General features: G+C 38.5%; 1 protein-coding gene and 1 long non-coding RNA gene across 2 annotated transcripts; both read right to left on the bottom strand.

Moving 5' to 3' along the window:
- Positions 1 to 788: 788 nt before the first annotated feature.
- Positions 789 to 4,788, bottom strand: KNAP1 (homeobox protein knotted-1-like 1). Its single transcript, NM_001311171.1, is given in 5 exon segments — positions 789 to 1,161; positions 1,382 to 1,635; positions 3,315 to 3,465; positions 3,608 to 3,730; positions 3,933 to 4,788. Coding segments are annotated over 5 exon segments (1,197 nt in total). The 5' UTR covers positions 4,398 to 4,788; the 3' UTR covers positions 789 to 957.
- Positions 4,789 to 16,520: 11,732 nt separating this feature from the next.
- On the bottom strand, positions 16,521 to 17,337 carry LOC139198348 (uncharacterized). The gene is made up of 2 exons (XR_011583772.1): positions 16,838 to 17,337; positions 16,521 to 16,677 (listed from the first exon to the last, which is right to left on the bottom strand). It is a non-coding gene; the product is annotated as an uncharacterized lncRNA (long non-coding RNA).
- Positions 17,338 to 18,856: the final 1,519 nt, after the last annotated feature.

Here is an 18,856-nt window from a genome sequence, read left to right as displayed (position 1 = left end):
TATCTGCAAAAAAATAATTCAATTTAGAGATTGTTTGTCATATATACATGTCATACCAATCAACGGTTTAGGAAACAAGTAATATCTTCATGATTAATTGTTCATTTGTTTAATCCATATGAATGGTTAAAAGATCTCCAAATTAAATGATTTTTCATATATATGATATTTACATCATGACAAAAATAATGAACAGTTATGATTATGATATTCATCCAATAAAGATGTCCAATCTTAAATGGTGAACAAGAAGGTTACCCCGAGAGAGAGCACAATCATTACCCATTGACAAATGGTCTAATCTATCATTATTACTGTTCAAAGAGAATGAAACACTACTTAAACAACGAACTAATTCATTTCTGTCCATTGCAATAGTGGCATTTCTTTATTATTAATAATCATAAATTTGAGATTTCCTTTTTTGTGTTTGACAATTTTATTTTTCTTGCTTTTGCGGTTCAATTTAAATACAAAAAAAAAATTTATTTACTGCCAATTAGCAACCATCTTTCTTGCATATTTTCAGTTTCTATAGGCAGTATGCGTGCATTGAAAAAAAAAAAGAATAACGATGCTCAAACTACTGATATTTCACTTCTTTTTGGTGCACAATGAGGCAAACATCAATTCTAAAACGTCTTAATATCACGCAAGATAATGAAAAACAATGGCAACAATCCAGCTTACTGCCAGCATCACATTACTTAAATATACGTAGGGCCCACTAGATAAAATCACAGCAACACAGCACGCAATAATGTGTATAAATCATCAACTTGGATTGTGGAATAGAGAACATTACCCAATTAAAGTTGGCGATAAATATTACAAACTAAGATATATAAGCAGTATGCTGTTGTCTTAAGATCACACATATATGAAACTAATTTACCCAACTTTAACTATGAGCCTTGCATAAGCAGAATAGGCAACAATGTGATGGAGTTGTTTAGGTCATGGCCCGAGACGGTAGTGAACGTCACCTGTGTAGTGTCCATCCATATAGAGGGCTGCATTCTGTGGGTGTAGGCCATCCATCACCATGAACTGCATGTCCTCTGAAGGCTTCCAGTGCCTCTTCCTTTGATTTATGAACCAATTGTTTATTTGTTTCTGATCCAAACCGGTAGACTCCGCCAATGCCACCTTCTCCGATTCCTGTTTAGTAACATGATCATTTTGTTAGATTGTAAACCGGATCATATATGTCATTAACAAATCGTCTAATTAGTGATACGAAATCCAATTAATTAATAGTCTGACAACATAACACAACATACTATTTGACACGAGAAAATTCCTCTATGATCCAAGAACGTAATGACATGTACCCATTCTTAATAGGATCTCAAAATCTCAATAAATTGAAAACATTTACCGAAGGATATGGCCACTTGTAATGTAGCTCCCACCAACTCAGGAGCTTCTGCCTGGCTTCTTTGGGCAATTTCCCTTTCTTCTTTTTCTTGGAAAGCTCTTGCTTCAGGCTACTTAAGTAACCACTATACTTTCTCAGCAGGTGATTCTTGAGCTCTCTGTCTTCAGCTCTTGGATCAATCTCAGGAACTTCAGTTTCTCCACCACTATTCTCCTGCTCGTCTTCAGATGAACCAATTCCTTCACACTTGTCCTCTACATATAGTAACATGCATGCAATTCTTAAGTATAATACCAGAGAGACCAAGGGACACAAATAAGTAGGGGTGTCCAAAGGAGAAAACCGGCGTGTGAAAATCATTTATATATCAAAACAGGAAAGAATGATCCCGGAATTCCATCCCAGAAAGTGCATGTGCATGTGCATCTGTTATGCTATATATTTCAAAACAGGAAAGGAAGAGACACCCACTTTGGCTAACAAGAACTCGTGATTGATTTATTATATATTTTCCTACAGATCGATCGTGCATTATGCAGACATTGTTAGAAGTAAACTTTATTAACTATCACAAATCATGCATTTATATATATTTATACACGTTCAGAAAGGCTTTTTCTTGAATTTATATTATGCAGATTTAAATAAAGTAAATCAAAGAACCAGTCAATATAAGATACTGTCAAGGTTAAGATACATGAACACCATAGAGTGTGAAAATAGAAGAAATACTCTATTGCAACCAATAAAAGCTCATCACATATAAAAAGCAAATCACTTGTCCAATAAATATTTATCAATTAATGCCGAGATAATATCTTATCCACCGTTAAGGTTAGCTACGCTACTCTACCACTAGAAAGGAAAACAACAATAATAGATTCATGCACGCATAAAACATAAACAAAAAAGAAGAGAGAAAGAAGGATCATGTGCATGAACTGAAGATAGGTCAAATCTGGGGCATATAGGTATAGCTAGCATGGAACTTAATAAATGGGGTTATTCTATTTCATATGAATTCTGACATATCCGGACTGTCTGCATGGTGTAGCTAGCTGATTAAAATAGCATCCTATGTCCTTTCTCTTGTTTTTATAAGGTTTTTATTCTGTTTCTGGTTTATACAAGGTTTTTTGTATACGGATTAGTTTATTCAGGCATTGTTAAAATACCATTTTTAGCATATTTAATGAGGAACTAGGGAACGAAGACAATCGTGTTATATATATATTCCCCAACCCATATAGGTCCTACATAAGGAAAATTAGAGTTATGAAACAATGGGAGGTCTTGATTTTGGGAAACCCTAAAAGGAATGAGAATTATTTGTCAGAAAAAGGAGAATGATTAAGCAGATCAAATGTGGATATATTTTTAAACAAATCTACACAATAAGCAAAGAAATTACGTCGTTATGGCACTATTAAGCTCGTGATTAAATGTGTATGTTCATCAATAATCATTAAAGCCACTCGTGAATTAAAAAGGGGGCAGGTGTGGTTTATTGTTTCTTCTTCTTCTTCCTCTAGCTTCCTCTTTGTTCTTGGAACGCACTATTTGATGGGTCAAAGTTTCTCCATAAAAAAAATAACTGGATTTGACGTACGCCTAGAAAATTAAAGAGATCCTGACAACTTGTGGGTACTCTTCTCAAGGTGAGACAAAACAGTTGGACTAGCAGTTTTTGCAGGCATTTCAAGACCCAAAAACCCACATCTCCCATTTTATGGATTTTAACTCCAAGCTCCTTCCCCATGCTGCTTATGTTATAATAATAGTTAAATTCAGTATTGAACTTAGGTTTAGTGGTAATGGATACATATACGGTAGGTAGAGTTCGAAGACGTCCAATATAACATAAAAGAATATATGCACATGGATATATGAGTCCAAAAATTACTTGTGCGTAGAGAAAATAAGAAAAACTTACCAGAGGGTGAGAAGATTCGAAGAGGAGGAGCATTATTATTATTTCCAAGCATGTTAAGCTGAGTTTCAATCCTTCTCATGAAATCCATGGCTTCTTGTATTGGCCTTGTTAGTTCTTCACGATATTTCACCAGCATATCGTAGTATGCTTCCTGTTAAAATAGTACGTAATTCATCGATCCAAATTTTATTGTTTATCATAATAAAAAACAAGTAAATGTGCATGAAATGTATTAATCCCCATTAAAAAATTACTAACTAAGAAAACAAATTGAAATGGAAGATAGGGATCACCATGAACTGATCGAGTTCTGGGTCTTTTGAAGTTTCTCTTGAAGTTCCTGAAGATCGCTGTCGTGCCTCAAACTCCTGTCTGGCAACTGAGAGTCGAGGCACAACATCAGATGGAGCTCCCACCTACATCCATAACACAAAAGATTCACAAATCGAAGAGATGTGCTTAGCCAAGTTCGTTAAAGCATTGTACTCTCTTTTTGTACCAAAATTTAAATCTTTCTTCTCATAGTTTAAATGAATTTAATACAAAATCTCGTTTATATAATTGATTTATTCTTCGTGGTCTAAAAAGAGAAAAATATGTTAATTAATAAATAATTACCCTTTGGCAATCCATGTAAGCTTCCACGAGGTTAGAGTACTGAGGGTGGGCGATGATCTTGGCTTTGATGGCTTCAACTTCGTTGGAGCTCAGGCTATGATCATCGTTTTGCAGATCCAAATTATGCTGTAGCTGATGAACAACTGGTTGGTGCCCTCTTGATGAAGAAACAAGATGATGATTATTATTGTTATTGTTGTACTGAAATTTTGGGTGGCCATGTTGTGATGTGGTGGCTTCGGTCTTCACATTAATTGGGTGTGTTCCTGGAGACTGAAAATTACACTGATCGCCGCTGCCGCCGCCGCCTCCACCGCCGCTTGATTGAAGATGAAAGGTGTTGATTCCCATCTGATGATCACTTGCAGCTCTCCCATAATTTCCTCCAAGGTTTGGTGAGGCGTAGAGGAAGTTTCCCCGACCACCTGAACTCTCATGATCCATTTGATTGTTGTAGTCTTCCATTTTATTTCTCTCTCAACAAAAAGGTTTCTAATTTATAAATCAACTAAAACCCTAGTAGTAAAGGGTTACAGAGGAAGAGACCGAAACCTAGCTTGTGAACACAGGAAGGAATAATTTTATGAGTACTGGGAACACAAACCACGACGACCAGAGTTTTTTGTAAGCCAAAAGGTTAGGGAGTTGAGTAGGGAAATGGGAACTAATATATTTATTGGCAATCCATGGGATTATGGAGGCGAGGAAGTGAAGCCAAACAAGGAATTAAGCATGTTATAATTTCGTTACAGAATAATAAATGTCATAATTGATTGTTTTGAAGTACTGAGAGGAGGAGATGGCGTGGCCGGAACCGGCAACTCGCGGCACTGTGTTGTGCGAGGGTGAAAGAGACTGACTATGCTTTGTTGAAAGAAAATAAAGAAGTAATTGAAAATGCTCAAAAGCTACGACTGTATACGAGACCTAGCGATCAGGCAACTCACTAGTCACTAGATTGTAGATTTTTCTTCCATCAATCTCTCTCTCCCCCCCTCCCGAGTAGTCTTGATTTTTAACCTTTGTTTCACGGAAAATTTTCCTGTTTTTCTTTTCATTAATTTATTTTAAACTTTTTTATTTAATTCAAATTGCTTTTCTTATTTGTTTTTCTCCTATTTCGCATAAGAAAATAATTTCCGTATTTATTTCGGAAAGAAACAATTACGATTTTATTAGTAATTTAATAGTCACGGTATTGATTGATCTTTGACGGACAAGCATGAGAACACAAAATCGTCTCATAATCCGCCCCTTGGTAAACTTTTAGCACAAAATCGCTAAGAAAATGGGTGAGGGAACATTCCTTGCATATAAGTAGTGTCAACTCCGAAGAAAAACTACAAAAGAAACTAATAGTGACCGCTACTATAAGAACTCTGCCTATAAAATCACCAATGAAACTACCAGTTATATGAGGATAAACCGCACCAACTTCACCATGAGACATGAATAAAAGATGTAACTCCAAAAAGGGCAAATGAACAAAAGCCGCATTAATTATAATCTAGAGAACCCGCATGACAAAAGTTCATTCCCATTTCCTGCCAAACCCACACGACCTAAAAAAACCTAAGTGTGAGGATTTTGGGAGAAGGATTGGTTTGAAAAAGGATAAAAAAAATAAGTGATGGAGAACTCAAATTGAAGCAAGTTTAGACACATACCATCACCACAAAAGGAATTATTATTGACCACAATAAAGTAGAAAAATAAAAAGAGGGAGAGGAGTTGAGCGTAAGGGAGGAGGAAAAGGTAGATGTGCTTCTTCTTTCTCCTTCCCTACGACAACTTTTGCTCTAATGAAACTTTTACATAAGGGTAATCGGAATAAAAAGCAGAAATAAAGGAGAAATTTGCCTTTAAGTTGTCATTTAGGTAAACAAATTGTATTTAAGGGAACAATTTTTCCATTTGCTCATAACACAAACTGCTATATTGCATGCCTAACATATATAAGTGAAAAATTAACATATTTTTCAACATTTCTTATCTTGTGCTCTGGTTACACAAAATTTTTTTCCATTTGAAGAGCCACATTATGGCCCCTGAAGATGAAGTAGGATTCCCTCCTCTTCAAATCTCCTCCTCTCTCACTTTCCTTTTTTCTTTCTTTCTCTATAAAGAAGTATGTGGAGCAAAAAATAATCAAGAAAAATATGGAGGCTACACGTGGATTCTTGGGTGAAAAAGACAAAATTACTCTCGAGGCACACCGGAACTCCTATGCGTAAGCAGTGAACAATCACGACTCAATCAAGGTCAAAAGTGATCAAAATAGGTATTTATTCAAAACATATTGCATTCATCCTCATTAAATCCTCCCCACAAGGTAACCTTCAAATATAATCACCTAAATTAATTTCCTAATTGATTGCAATATATTATGGTGACATAATATCTTGCAATTACACCCAAAAAACCACCAAATGTGGCCGGTTCCCACCTCTCTAAAGGGGGCCGGCCACACCCCTATAAATACAACTTCATTTCTCAAAAAACCTAAGTTGAATCCTCTTGCAAAATTCTCTTAATTTTCCAAACACTTTTCCCTCAAAATTCTAACTTTGGCATCGGAGGTTCTTTGACCAAAGCCCTCCTCATTCATTGTGGGCACGTAAGGCTCTTGGCCTTGATCTAAAGTGTGAATTGTTTTTGCAAGTGCATTTTTTTCCAAGAACAAGAAGGAAGAAATTTGCATCCACAAATTGGTGCTTTCATTGAGAATCTTGATCAAATGCTCGTAAAAGACTCTCGCATTCAAGGTTTTTCGTTTCTTGTTCATTTGTAGATTTTTCGTACGTTCTTATTCTTGGAATTTTTATTTTTAAAAATTCTTCGATAAAACGTACAAGAAAAGTACAATGGCAAGATATTCGAAAACCTCAACGAACGAAAATTCCAACGTTCAAGGATTAGGACCGCGGCGATTTACGAGGCTCAACACAATGATGAGTGGAGAGGCACCACCCGCATGGGGCACCACCGTGGCCACCATGATAGCCACCATTCGCAAAGCCCATGGCGCCACAACCATAGCCCAAGCCCAATGTGAGACGGCCCGAGCCACTCAAGCCCGACACGAACGTAACGCGTTTTTAGGTCACCTCGCACCCACGTGCGCTACATGCTGAGCAGCTCATTCCAGTGGCCCATTATGCTTCTACAGTCCAGCCCACTCTCGTGGCCCAGCCTGCTCCAGTGGCCTTCCAAACAGCTCAAATCAGTTCAAGATTAGTTCAACCATCCCGGCTTCAAATTTTTTGGGCATACAATTGAACCAAAAGCATTTTCACCACACTTCTCCTCGGATTTGACATTCCCCAGTTCGAATCTTGCGCCCGGAGTCTACCATACTTCCACTGCTTAAGGATATGTATTTCTTCCAAGCTTTTCCAATCCAAATGTCGAATAACACTTGTCTCAACAAGTCATAGAGTTGACAAGCACCCTTACACAACAGACGACTTGGTGAATCAGCTCTTACAACGTGCCCTAGACGAGGTGTCCCAAAGTAGGACAAAGGAAGACAAGGAACCTCTCCAGTAACGTCCCGGTAAGCAGCCACTTGACCAGCCATCAACTGAGCGTTCGAGCGGTGTACACTCCCCATTGGGCCCCTGAGACAGCGTTTACTCTCGTCTTAGCGCGTAGATAGGAGTGCATTCTTGACTAAGCCTACAGATGAGCATACATTCACGATTGGGGCCACACTTCGATAGTTAACATGAGTAACCTTCTGGGCGAAATGTTTATTCGCGGTTAGGCCCGCAATGAGCATCATCCCCCTCACATCGAAGTAGGCAACACGAAGGACGGAGATAAGCAGTCACTCAGTCCGGCTCAAGCTCAACCAACAGCTTGTGAAGAATTCATTCGCCTGCTAGGAATGAACCACATGCACCACAGCCGCGGCATAGACGAGCCGATCATGTAGAACAACAGCCTAGACCAGTAGGTCATAATCGGGGGCAACCGAGAGCTCTGTTACCCCAAACAAAGGCAAATTCATGAAGAATTAGAAAGGCTTATAACCGAGCGATTATGCGATTTTCAACGCAACAAGGTCAATAACGAGGCATTACGATATGACTTGACCAACATAAGCAGGTCACCTTTCACGGACGAGATCGAGCAGGCAGAGCCTCTATACAAGTTCAGCATGCCACATTTCACATCATTTAAAGGGGATGGAAAGCCGGAGAGACACCTAAAGCATTACCGAGGCGCAATGATTTTCTATCGAAACAACGACGATCTCATAAGCAAGATATTCGCCACCACTCTACAAAGCAAGGCACAAGATCGGTTCTACACCCTGCTGCCACAATACATCCGAAGTTTCGATGAATTTTCATTGGTTTTCACCAAAGTATATTCATCTTATCGCTCGATCAAGAAAAAATCCTGCCACTTGTTCAACGTCAAGAAGAACCCAAATAAGTCGTTTCGCGACTATGTGAAGAGGTTCAAAGCAAAGAAGGTAAAGATAGTCGGATGCAACGACTCGATAGTTAAAGCAGCCTTCCAAAAAGGACTCATAACAGACCACTCGGTGTTCGGAGAATTAATCATGAAAAAAGATCTAACTCTGGCAGACTCTTTTGCTCTAGTAGAAAAGCATGCACTTTAAGACGAAGTTCACTGATGCACATTTAAGGTAAATCTGAGCGATTATGAATATGAAGTCCCTTACTACTCTGAAGGAAATTCAAGGTCTAACTAGACGAGTAGCCGCATCTGAAGCATCAATAAGCGCTACCCTCATACGAGAATAGATAGAAGCTCAACTATCTGTATGCCACGATTCAAAACCTCTCCTCGATGCGGAAATCAGCTACCATAAATTCAAAAGCTAACTTTGGCAACAATTGTTGCAACTCGGAAGCTCAAGTTATACCTTCAGACGCACTCAATCATCCTCATGATGCACTATTCCGCCCAATCCAAACGCGCAACGATAAAGGCGCAGACACTGGCGGTTCAAAGTTTTTTTACGAACACAACAACTCAGCTCAAAAGGCACACCAAGGGCAGACGAACACTAGAAGGACACACTTGGAATTAAGTTTTATCCTCGTCGCCCCAAAAGATTCTACATATGAACCACATGGACCGGCAGTTGAGCATCATCTCTTGATTCGTGTAACACGGCCCCAACCTACCCTTACTCCATAATTCAACTATAGAGTGGCCTACTATCGGCAGTTGAGTATCTACTACTACGTGTAACATAGCCCTAGCTTCACGGCTCTTTACTGCGCCTTCACGCATAGCCTAGGCAACGCAACAGAGCGGCCCAACGACGCCCCAAAGGCAGCTAAGCACACCTTAACCAAGCCTGCTTCACCAGATGGAGACTTCTGGCATTTGGATGTCGATGGCGCATCCAACTACAAAGGTTCTGGAGCTGGCATGGTCCTTGTTATCCCATAAGGTTTAACGCTCGAGACGATCGTTCTAGGCTTCAACACATCCAACAACCAAGTAGAGTATAAAGCCCTACTAGCAGGCCTCTGAATGGCAAAAGGCTTGGCAATGAAAAAGCTCGTAATACATTTCGATTATTAGCTAATCATCAGCCAGACTCCTATGGAGTACACGGCAAGACATCCGAGGATGGCACAATAATGTATGAAAACAGCTTGAGACATTTCAGACTTATACTCTTACTCAAGTACCGTGGGCAGACAACGCTTACGTGGACGCACTAATCGACCTAGGCTTCACCTTTGACCATCAATTCAAACGCTCTATTCTAGTGGAGTATCTAGACAAGCCAAGCGTAAAGTTAGAGTAGGCAGCCAAAGTGTCACAAGTTAGTACAACTCCCAACTGGCAAAGTTCTATTATAGATTACATGGTCAATGACACACTCACCACAGAAAAGTTGGAGTCTAGAAAGCTCCGAATAAAGACATCACGCTACTACATGTGGAAAGACATTCTCGTCTACATATCCTACATTGACTACATCTCCACTGCCTAGCACATCCCGACGACTTAAATGTTCTAACCTCAATCCATAAAGGCATTTGTGGAAATCACTTCGGATACCGATCTTTAGCACATAAATCTCTTCACGCGGGCTACTACTAGCCTATCATGCACCAAGATGCTAATAAGTTAGTACAAAAGTACAACCACTGCCAACACTACAAGTCGGTACCAGTACTGCCTGTCAGCGAACTACACCCGCAGACAAGTCTTTGGCCGTTTATGCAGTGGGCAATCAACCTGGTAGGGCCAATGCCGCCCACTACTAAGGGCAGGGGCATGATGATCGTGGCAACCGATTACTTCACCAAATAGGTCAAAGCAGGGCCCATGACAACCACGACTCAGACGGACATACAGCGCTTCATACGGAGGAACATCATTTGCCGATTTGGCATTCATCAATCCATCGTCAGAGACAACGGCCCGTAATTCGTGGGCAACGATTTTGTGAAGATCTTCCAAAAGTATATCATCAAGCAGCATATGTCCACGCTGAGATATCTTCAAGGCAATGAGTAGGCCGAAGCATCCAATAAGACGATCTTCAACTGCCACAAGAAATCTCTCACCGGCAAGAAGGGAAAATGGCCAAACGAACTCCCAAGACATCTATGGGTGAAACTCATTTCTCTTTAGCATTTGGTTCAGAAGCAATCATTCATCCCAATGTCATCGTGCCAAGTATCAACACTCTACTACTAAGAATTGAGCATAACAGTAAGGAAATTGCCACAAGATTAGATTTGGCAAAGAAGAAGCGTAAGCAGACCATCACCCGTACCGCAGCCTATCATCAATAGCTTATTTCTAGCTACAACAAAATGGCCAAGATCTAGCAGTTCCAACCTGGAAATCTAGTCTTCATCACTGCCCGCAGAGAAGACTCCAAAAAGATGGATCCCATTTGGAAACCTCCGTACAAGATCAACAGAGTAGGCAACAAGGGTAACTACACCCTCCCCACAAAGGACAACAAAGAGATCGAAAAGCAATGGAATGCCTACAATCTGAGGAAGTATCATATGTGGCATCCCGCTAAATCAAAGCCTAGAGACTCAAACAACTCGATAGGCACCACCTCACAAGCCGGTGACTATCCAGTTGTTATGCAGTTTCTACCTTACAACTAAGTTCTCGTTCGTTTTACTTATTTTTCAATGAGGAATTCAGAAGTAATCTACAACTTGGCTCAGTTGCATGCTTACAACAACTGATCACTCCTGCACTTTAAAAGAATATTGCACCCTTCCTAGGGACTCATTGCATGAATTGTGGCCCTCGAGGGACCAACCATGATTTCCAGTGCGAAAGGGTAAACAAATTCCCCAACACCCTCATGGGTTTTCTCTCTAATGCTGAAGGATAAACTTTACACTCTGAATATCCAGACGTGGATGAGTCGGGCTATCCTAGTGTAACTAGGTGCACAATTGCTTGCGCCAGGATTCCTAGAAATAGCCATAATGATATTTTTCAAGGTTTGGCTAACTGAAAGATTTTGGATCTCTTGGCCTAATTCGTAGATAACCGGGCCCTAGAGACGGAGGGGGCACGTAACGCAGTACACCTTATGGACGGCTAACCTAGAACCGTAAAGCTGTTATCGAGTGCACTAAGGTGGCTTACGGTTTCCGGAATACTGCTTACTGCTTGCCTTTCGAGCAGTAAAGCCGCCCTAGACTTATACAACTACACATTTATGTGAAAGGTTAAACAAGCTAGCATGCATAAACGAAGCTTCATCCATTGTCGACCTGCTATGCAGTCGATGTGCTTCATTTATGCCAAAATGCGGAACGAACTACACCAAATCCTAAAGTGTTGTGATACTTGCTACGCAACCTACGGAATTGAAGAAAGCCAAAGTTAACAACCAAGTGGTCACGTGGACTCGTCTGCTTCTATGAGTAAGGTGTCCAGCTGCCAACCCTATGGCTAACAACTTTGCAAAGTTCTACACCAACACTTACGGCAGCGTAGGCTACGCGAGCTTTTCTGCTTATAGAAAAGTAGCACGCCTGCCACTTATCTATAAAGCCTAAAGGTTAGGGCATGAACAAAAGAAGCAAAGATGGAGAAAAACGAAGAAATCAAGTTTATTAAATTTTCTAGCAAAATTAATAAACAAATAGTAATGGCCGAATGAGTTCAAGCAAAACAAAAACAACAAGGAAAACAAAGAAAATCTTAAACGCTACCTAGAAAACAAACCTTCAGCAGCTTAGACATCCCACGACTACTCGGCCGCCACACCTTCAGTAGCCGCAACGTTCCCAGCAAGGGTGTCATATGGTGCTTCACCCTCAGCTGCTCCAGCTTGGGCATCAACCTCTATGACTACGTCACCAATGGGGGCCTCAAAAGTAAAGGTAAACAAGTCTTCTGGAGAAATAGATAAGGATTCGAAGTCTTTCCCAGCAAACTCGAAGTCAGACGGCCTACCAAAAAGATGATCTACATAACCCATCTTGTAGAAATCGGCCTGACTCTGAACAAGCAAAGCCTCGAGCCCAGCCTTCTCACATTTCAGCTACTCGTTCTCCTCGAGCAGACCAACATGGACGCGCTGCATCTCATCCACTTCTTTCTTCAAACTTTTGTTGATCCTCAGCGCACCTTGTTGTTCCAACACTTTGGGTTCAAGCCTATCAACGACCTTTTTCAAGTAGATCACTTGGTTATAAACAACAATCAACTCTTCATCCTTTTCCTAAACAGCGGAACGAAGCTCAGAAATAGCACACTTAAGATCTTGAATATGAGGTATGTAACATCTAATCTCCTTCTCTACACTTTCATACTTAACTTGGATCGCGTCAAGCCTAGTCTTAGTCTTCAAGTCAACGATCTTTTCGCGAGTGGTCTTAAGCTATAGAGAAGTGGGAGCAGAGATATTAGACCCCTTCAAAGCAACGAGCTCATACTCCAACCTCTTGATATTCTCGACAGAGGAATAAGTTTCGGCTGCCATAGCTTTTGCCATCTCCTTGGCAACCTTGGTATCCTCTTGGTCAAGAAGCATAGACTCGACTACTAGAATAGTCGTCCGCTACATCATAGCAAGCAGAGCAGTTCTCATATACTTGGCTGTATGCTTCGCAAAGGAACTTGGGCAAACATCCCTTCTAACGCCACCGACAAACTTAGCATAAACATTCATGTCTTCAAGCGGATCTGGTTTCAAAGGCGCACATATCTCAGCAGCCTCCCCAAAATAGGCATAGTGCATTTCTCACAACTGCCCACGTGAGCAGCCTCATTCTTCTCAGCAGGCAAATCAGTCCTAGCATCAAGAAAAGTAGGCATTGGCGCCACTTTAACAGCAAAGTCCACCTTATCACTCTTCATAGTAGTAAGCCTCTCCAAAGGTGAACCAGACTTAATTCCCAACAGACGTTTTGGCACTAATTTCTGCATTGGGGGCATGGCAGGACCTCTACACTGAGCAATCTTATCGCAGCCGTACTAGCCATCTTTGGCACTGCAAGCGTCACTAGCTCAGATCTAGCAGCCTCATCTTTCTTCCCCTAGGAAGAAGTCAAGTCAATCATAAGCTTATCAGTATCAGGTGGACCCTCACGAGCATCGAAGGAAGTCTTCGGCTTTTTTTTTAGCAACCCACCTTTCTCTTGGCAAAGAGGACTAAGCAACCAACGCCATTCACGATACTCAGTAGGGGAGCTCAACCTATGATGGCTTTTCCCTCATTTTTTCTCTCAGACCAGCAAGCAGGAAGCTTACATACCCAACATTCCAGCAGCCTATGAGGCCCGCGACCTCCTCATTGCTCTTAATTGCTGGCCTGGCTTGCGTCAGGTCCAAAAGCCCAAAAGACATGAGCCATGCGGCTCACGTAGCACTGCACCCCAGCGCCTCGATCCACGGCCCCAGCTACACAGTTGCCCCTGGCTTTAGCCAAGCCGAGCAACCCAAGCAGTGGTCCCTGCCAAACAACATCCTCGACCCCTGCCGAGCCAACTCCTGACCCCTATCAGCCGACGTGCCGCACCACCCTGACGACTACCCCGCGGCAGCATTATCCAAGAAGAAGACAAGGAAAATTAATTTTTTCTTCCCCCTCCCTTAGCAATTAATTTCCTAATTGATTGCAAGATATTATGGTGACATAATATCTTGCAAGTACACCCAAAAAACCACCAAATGTGGCCGATTCCCACCTCTCCAAAAGGGGCCGGCCACACCCCTATAAATACCACTTCATTTCTCAAAAAAACCTAAGTTGAATCCTCTTGCAAAATTCTCTAAATTCTCCTAACATTTTTCCCTCAAAATTCTAACTTTGGCATCGGAGGTTCTTCGGCTAAAGCCCCCCTCATTTATTGCGGGCGCGTGAGGGTCTTGGCCTTGACCTAAGGTGTTAATTGTTTTTGCAAGTGCATTTTCGTCCAAGAACAAGAAGGAAAAAATTTGCATCTACAAAGTCAATCCAAGAAATTGACGTATTTTAATCATGACCGTTCAAATAGGAGGAGACTGAAAGAGGAGAAATTTTGGGGAAAAAAAAAAGAATCCTACTCCTAATGAGATGACATCCTTTTTATTTTATAAGCGTATTATAACTTGTTGCGAGTATATCCGACATTCCCAATGTAACTTATCTTACCTTACAATGTTTTAAAATATAGTAACCGAGGCCTATTCGCACTTTACCAATGGTTTTTCTTTGGATACTTAAAACCTCTAACAATCATTTCTTCTTCTTCTTCTTCTTCTTTTAAAATCATTTCTGAAGATGAGTTTTCTTATTTAGTGAGATGAGGTGAAAGTTGAGTGACCGAACAAAGGGTAAGTGCTCTACCAATAGAAAGAAAAGACAAAATTCAACTTCATTTGGAAGGAATACAATATTTCTTAAAGAGTAATACTAGGAAGATCAAATTTTTAAAATCAAATTACAAATCAAATGATATATCACCAATAAGAAACAAGCTCGTTAATCGATACTTAATTAATAATTCAATCATCTACAACCACATCATTAGTTTATAAAATTGGTTTAAAAAATTTAATCTCCCTAACATTAACATTACTCTTTCTTAAAGCCTCGTTCATACCCCCATTATCCCATTATAATTAACTTGCATTTACAGTTATTAATCATTCTCAAGTCCAACAAGCACCAAAAAGGAAAGTGATGGACAACATATCTTAATACAGTTCCCTTGGTCTTTGTCTCATTAACCAAGTCACACTAATGCCAGGCGCAATTAATGGATAAACATCACTTAAAATGATGATGTTCTCATTACCATACAGTTTTTACTGTAAAAGATTCGATTAATTATTGGTTTGATGATATACACGAAATTAGGAATATTATTTTGTCATATCGGAAATAAACACGTACGTACCATTAACTGTAAAAGATTAGATAAATATTGTTGTATTAACGTTGAATTTTCAGCGATTTATACGTTTTAAATGTCATTTGTAAGTGCTTTAAAAATAATTGAAATTTAAAAAAATCCAAAATACTTTTGCAGAAAGCAATTCAAATGTCCTTTTAATATTCACTTATATTTTTACTAAAAATTAATTTCAAACACTTTTTTATTAAAAAAGCTTTTTAATCATGTAAAAGTATTTTCAAACAAAGTCTTAATGCCTTGATAATTTGATAATGTAAAATATATTTTTGATCCGGGACACATATAACAAACAATTGAAATATGGGTCTGCTGACTCTGCACTGCCTTTCTTTCATTTTCTCTTGAGAGGATTTTTTTTGTAGGAATTCGGGGATCAATGAATCATGTATGTTCATCATATATCAGGCGATCAGTTTTCATTAAGTACCATTTATATTTCATTTAAAATTAAATATTAAAATAATTTTTAATCAAATGATATACTATGAATTGACTTGATTGATTGATTCTTTGAATTCCCACAAAAGGAATCTAAAGAGCATCCTATTCCATTTTCTCCCTTAAACGACAGGATCTAGTTACAAATCTCAGTAGCTAAACTCATATCAAATGCCTAGAAGAATTTATATTGAAAAGACACTTGATTGACTTAATGTCCCACAACTCTCAAGCATAAGAGAGCGAAAATTTCAAAGTTCTCCCTAACTTCCGAGAATAAGTTGGGTTTAGGGCATTAAAGAAATTAAATTGGAGATGAGATAATGAAACTCACTATTAGGTACAATTGTAATTTGCACATAATACCCTCACTCTCATAGATTAGGTCACTAGAAGAGAAGTCTTGTAATACTCTATAATATTTGCATATAATAGCCTCGCTCTCATACGTACGTACATAATAGGTCACTAGAAGAGATGTTTTGCACTGTAGTACGCTTGAATAATTAGAAAGAGGAAAGCTTGGTATGCTTGACAGTTCTTACCTAGTAATTATTCACAAAGTTGTATTAATTTCAGGTATAACTAAGATTTTGGAGTAAAACTTTGGTAATTTTTGGATTAAAATACTTGAGAAAGATGATATAGATACTCTAAAATTGGTCTTAGGAGTTAATATAATTATATATATGTATACAATTTATCTCAAATCCAGTTAACTATTTTATGGTTGTCAATAATTAAATTTAGAATAGTGATGTTAACGTAAATGAAAAACAACATTGTATTAGTACATATACATATAATAGGTAGTAGAGCAGGAGGAGTACGACATTTCAACTGTAAATAGTAGTAAGGGAACCTGACCCTATCTCAGCATATTGTTTCTGTTTGTAATTTTGTATGTATATATTGTTCTGTAAATCAAAGTAAAATCATGAGACTTAGCTATGGAATATAATTATATATATGAGCAGTTGCATTGCAGGAAAACCACGTGTGTGTGTGTGTGTGTACAATGAGTCAATGACGCAGAGAGAAAGCCAATTTAACCTAAAACTGTGACACAAACAATACCAGATTTTACAGAGGAAGGAATGGGCGGTGGTGTGGCGTCCCAATATAGCTCGCGGCGACGACCACCTTCTCCACCCGCAATCACGTAGAGAGAGAGAGAGGACCCCAGTGATCAGTAGGCCAGTGCAGAACAGAACTGGGCCTTGTGCCTTTTATATTAGCGAATTCCCCCGGGAGACTCGCGCTACTAACCGTGGGGGCCATTGATATGCCAAAATTTTAAAAATGTCCTCTCGTTTCCATGCTTTTTAGGTTTTTGACCCTTTCTTCTCTCTCTCTCTCTAGATTCTGAGTTGTGGTTTGTGTGACAGAAAATTAAAGATTGGACGTGTCCAAAAGGGAGAGGCTCTAGGGTGGTAGTACCTGTAGTACCACCACGCTGTCATCAGCTGCAGCACCATCTTCACCTGTCACTCACTCGCACTGCTCTCTTCGCTTCTTCCCCATGCACGCACTACTATTTCTGCAGCTAGATCATATATTTTTATCACTCAGTCTCTTGCCAAGATTAATACTTCTTTGACCAAAATATACAAAAAAAGAAAAGATCTCAGTAGAGATATTTATATAAAATATAAATGATTTATATATATATATAAAGAGTAATATTAAGTAAATTAAATAATATATCACTAATAAGAAATAAGCATGTAATCAACACAGTAATAATTTAAGCTTCAATTTCTATATTATTTAGTTTACAAATTTAATCTCTGTAGTATTACCCATATAAATGTTAATTAAAGAGAATATTTGATTTTTTATAACTAATCATTTAACACAATATTTGTTTTACTCACTTTTTTTAAAAAAAAATTTCACTCTCAATTTGCATAAATTATAAAATCAAGAGAAAGAAATAAATTGAAATGCGCAAGAGTAAAAAAATGAAGAAATTATTTTTATTATTTTGTTTAAAACCATACCGTCATTACATAGCAAGAGAATTTTAACGTTATTCTGTTGTATATCGTATCATGAAATTTAAATGCATCTTTTCATTCACAAATGAGGAGTGATTTTTTACATTTTTTTTCTTTCCTATTAAGAGAATTTTAAATTTATTATGTTGTATATGGTATGGTAAAATTTACAATGCATCTTTTCATTCAAAAATGAACAGTGATTTTTACCTTTTTTTTTCTTTGCTATTAATTTGATTTATTAAATAAAAGTAATAATTAAATGTATAAATAGAACAGTGGCGAAGTGGGGAAATGAATATTCTACTAAACTTGCTGTATAATTCACAAGGAACATGCTACTAAACTTGCTAATGGTACTTATACTCTTTGATTTTCAATATTAATGTTGTCTAATCAGATATGTCGTGGCAAATTGTCATCCCAACACCGAAACATACACCATTGGTATGGGTATGTTTGAGTTAGCTTCGATTAGATTGGCTCCACAGTTCACCTGTCTATTATTGGTGCTTCCCTTTCCCCAATCACATCACCATCTTCTCATCATCATATGAGTGAGCTGTTCCTGTCAACTCACTCACAAGTTTGTACAGAAGCCCCGGATTGAAAAAATTTTATTAACCTCAAATTCAATTTCTAACCTTTGGGTAATTATTCAATTATTTGGAGCACTGATCTGGCCATATATAAATAAATAAATAAATATATATATATATATATATTCATCAGATTAGAAAGTAAAAAAAATAAAAAAATTTACTTTAATTTTGACCGTTTATTTTCCATCTTACTGAACATCTTGACTATTGCCAACCTTCAACCATACAAGGATTCTCATTTGGACTTTATAAACTTTTACTTTTATCTGCTATTGTTGAATGTTGATTAGAAGTAACTGTTTTTAAGTCATCTTTTAAAGATTTCACTTAGTATCACATTATATGTATTTTTCTTCATTTGTAAGTGATTAATTTTAGATTTGAATATCGAAAATAGCAAGTTCGCAATTAATTTATTCCCTTTTTTTCCTTAGTATAAATATAGGGTTGTATTAAAAAAAAATTGTTATTAGCATTCTAAAAAATCTCATTCT

The sequence above is a fragment of the Malus domestica genome, chromosome 08 (genome assembly GCF_042453785.1).
Source record: "Malus domestica chromosome 08, GDT2T_hap1".
Taxonomy (NCBI): domain Eukaryota; kingdom Viridiplantae; phylum Streptophyta; class Magnoliopsida; order Rosales; family Rosaceae; genus Malus; species Malus domestica.
The sequence above is the reverse complement of the archived record's forward strand: the minus strand, read 5'-3'. Positions and strand labels throughout refer to the sequence as shown.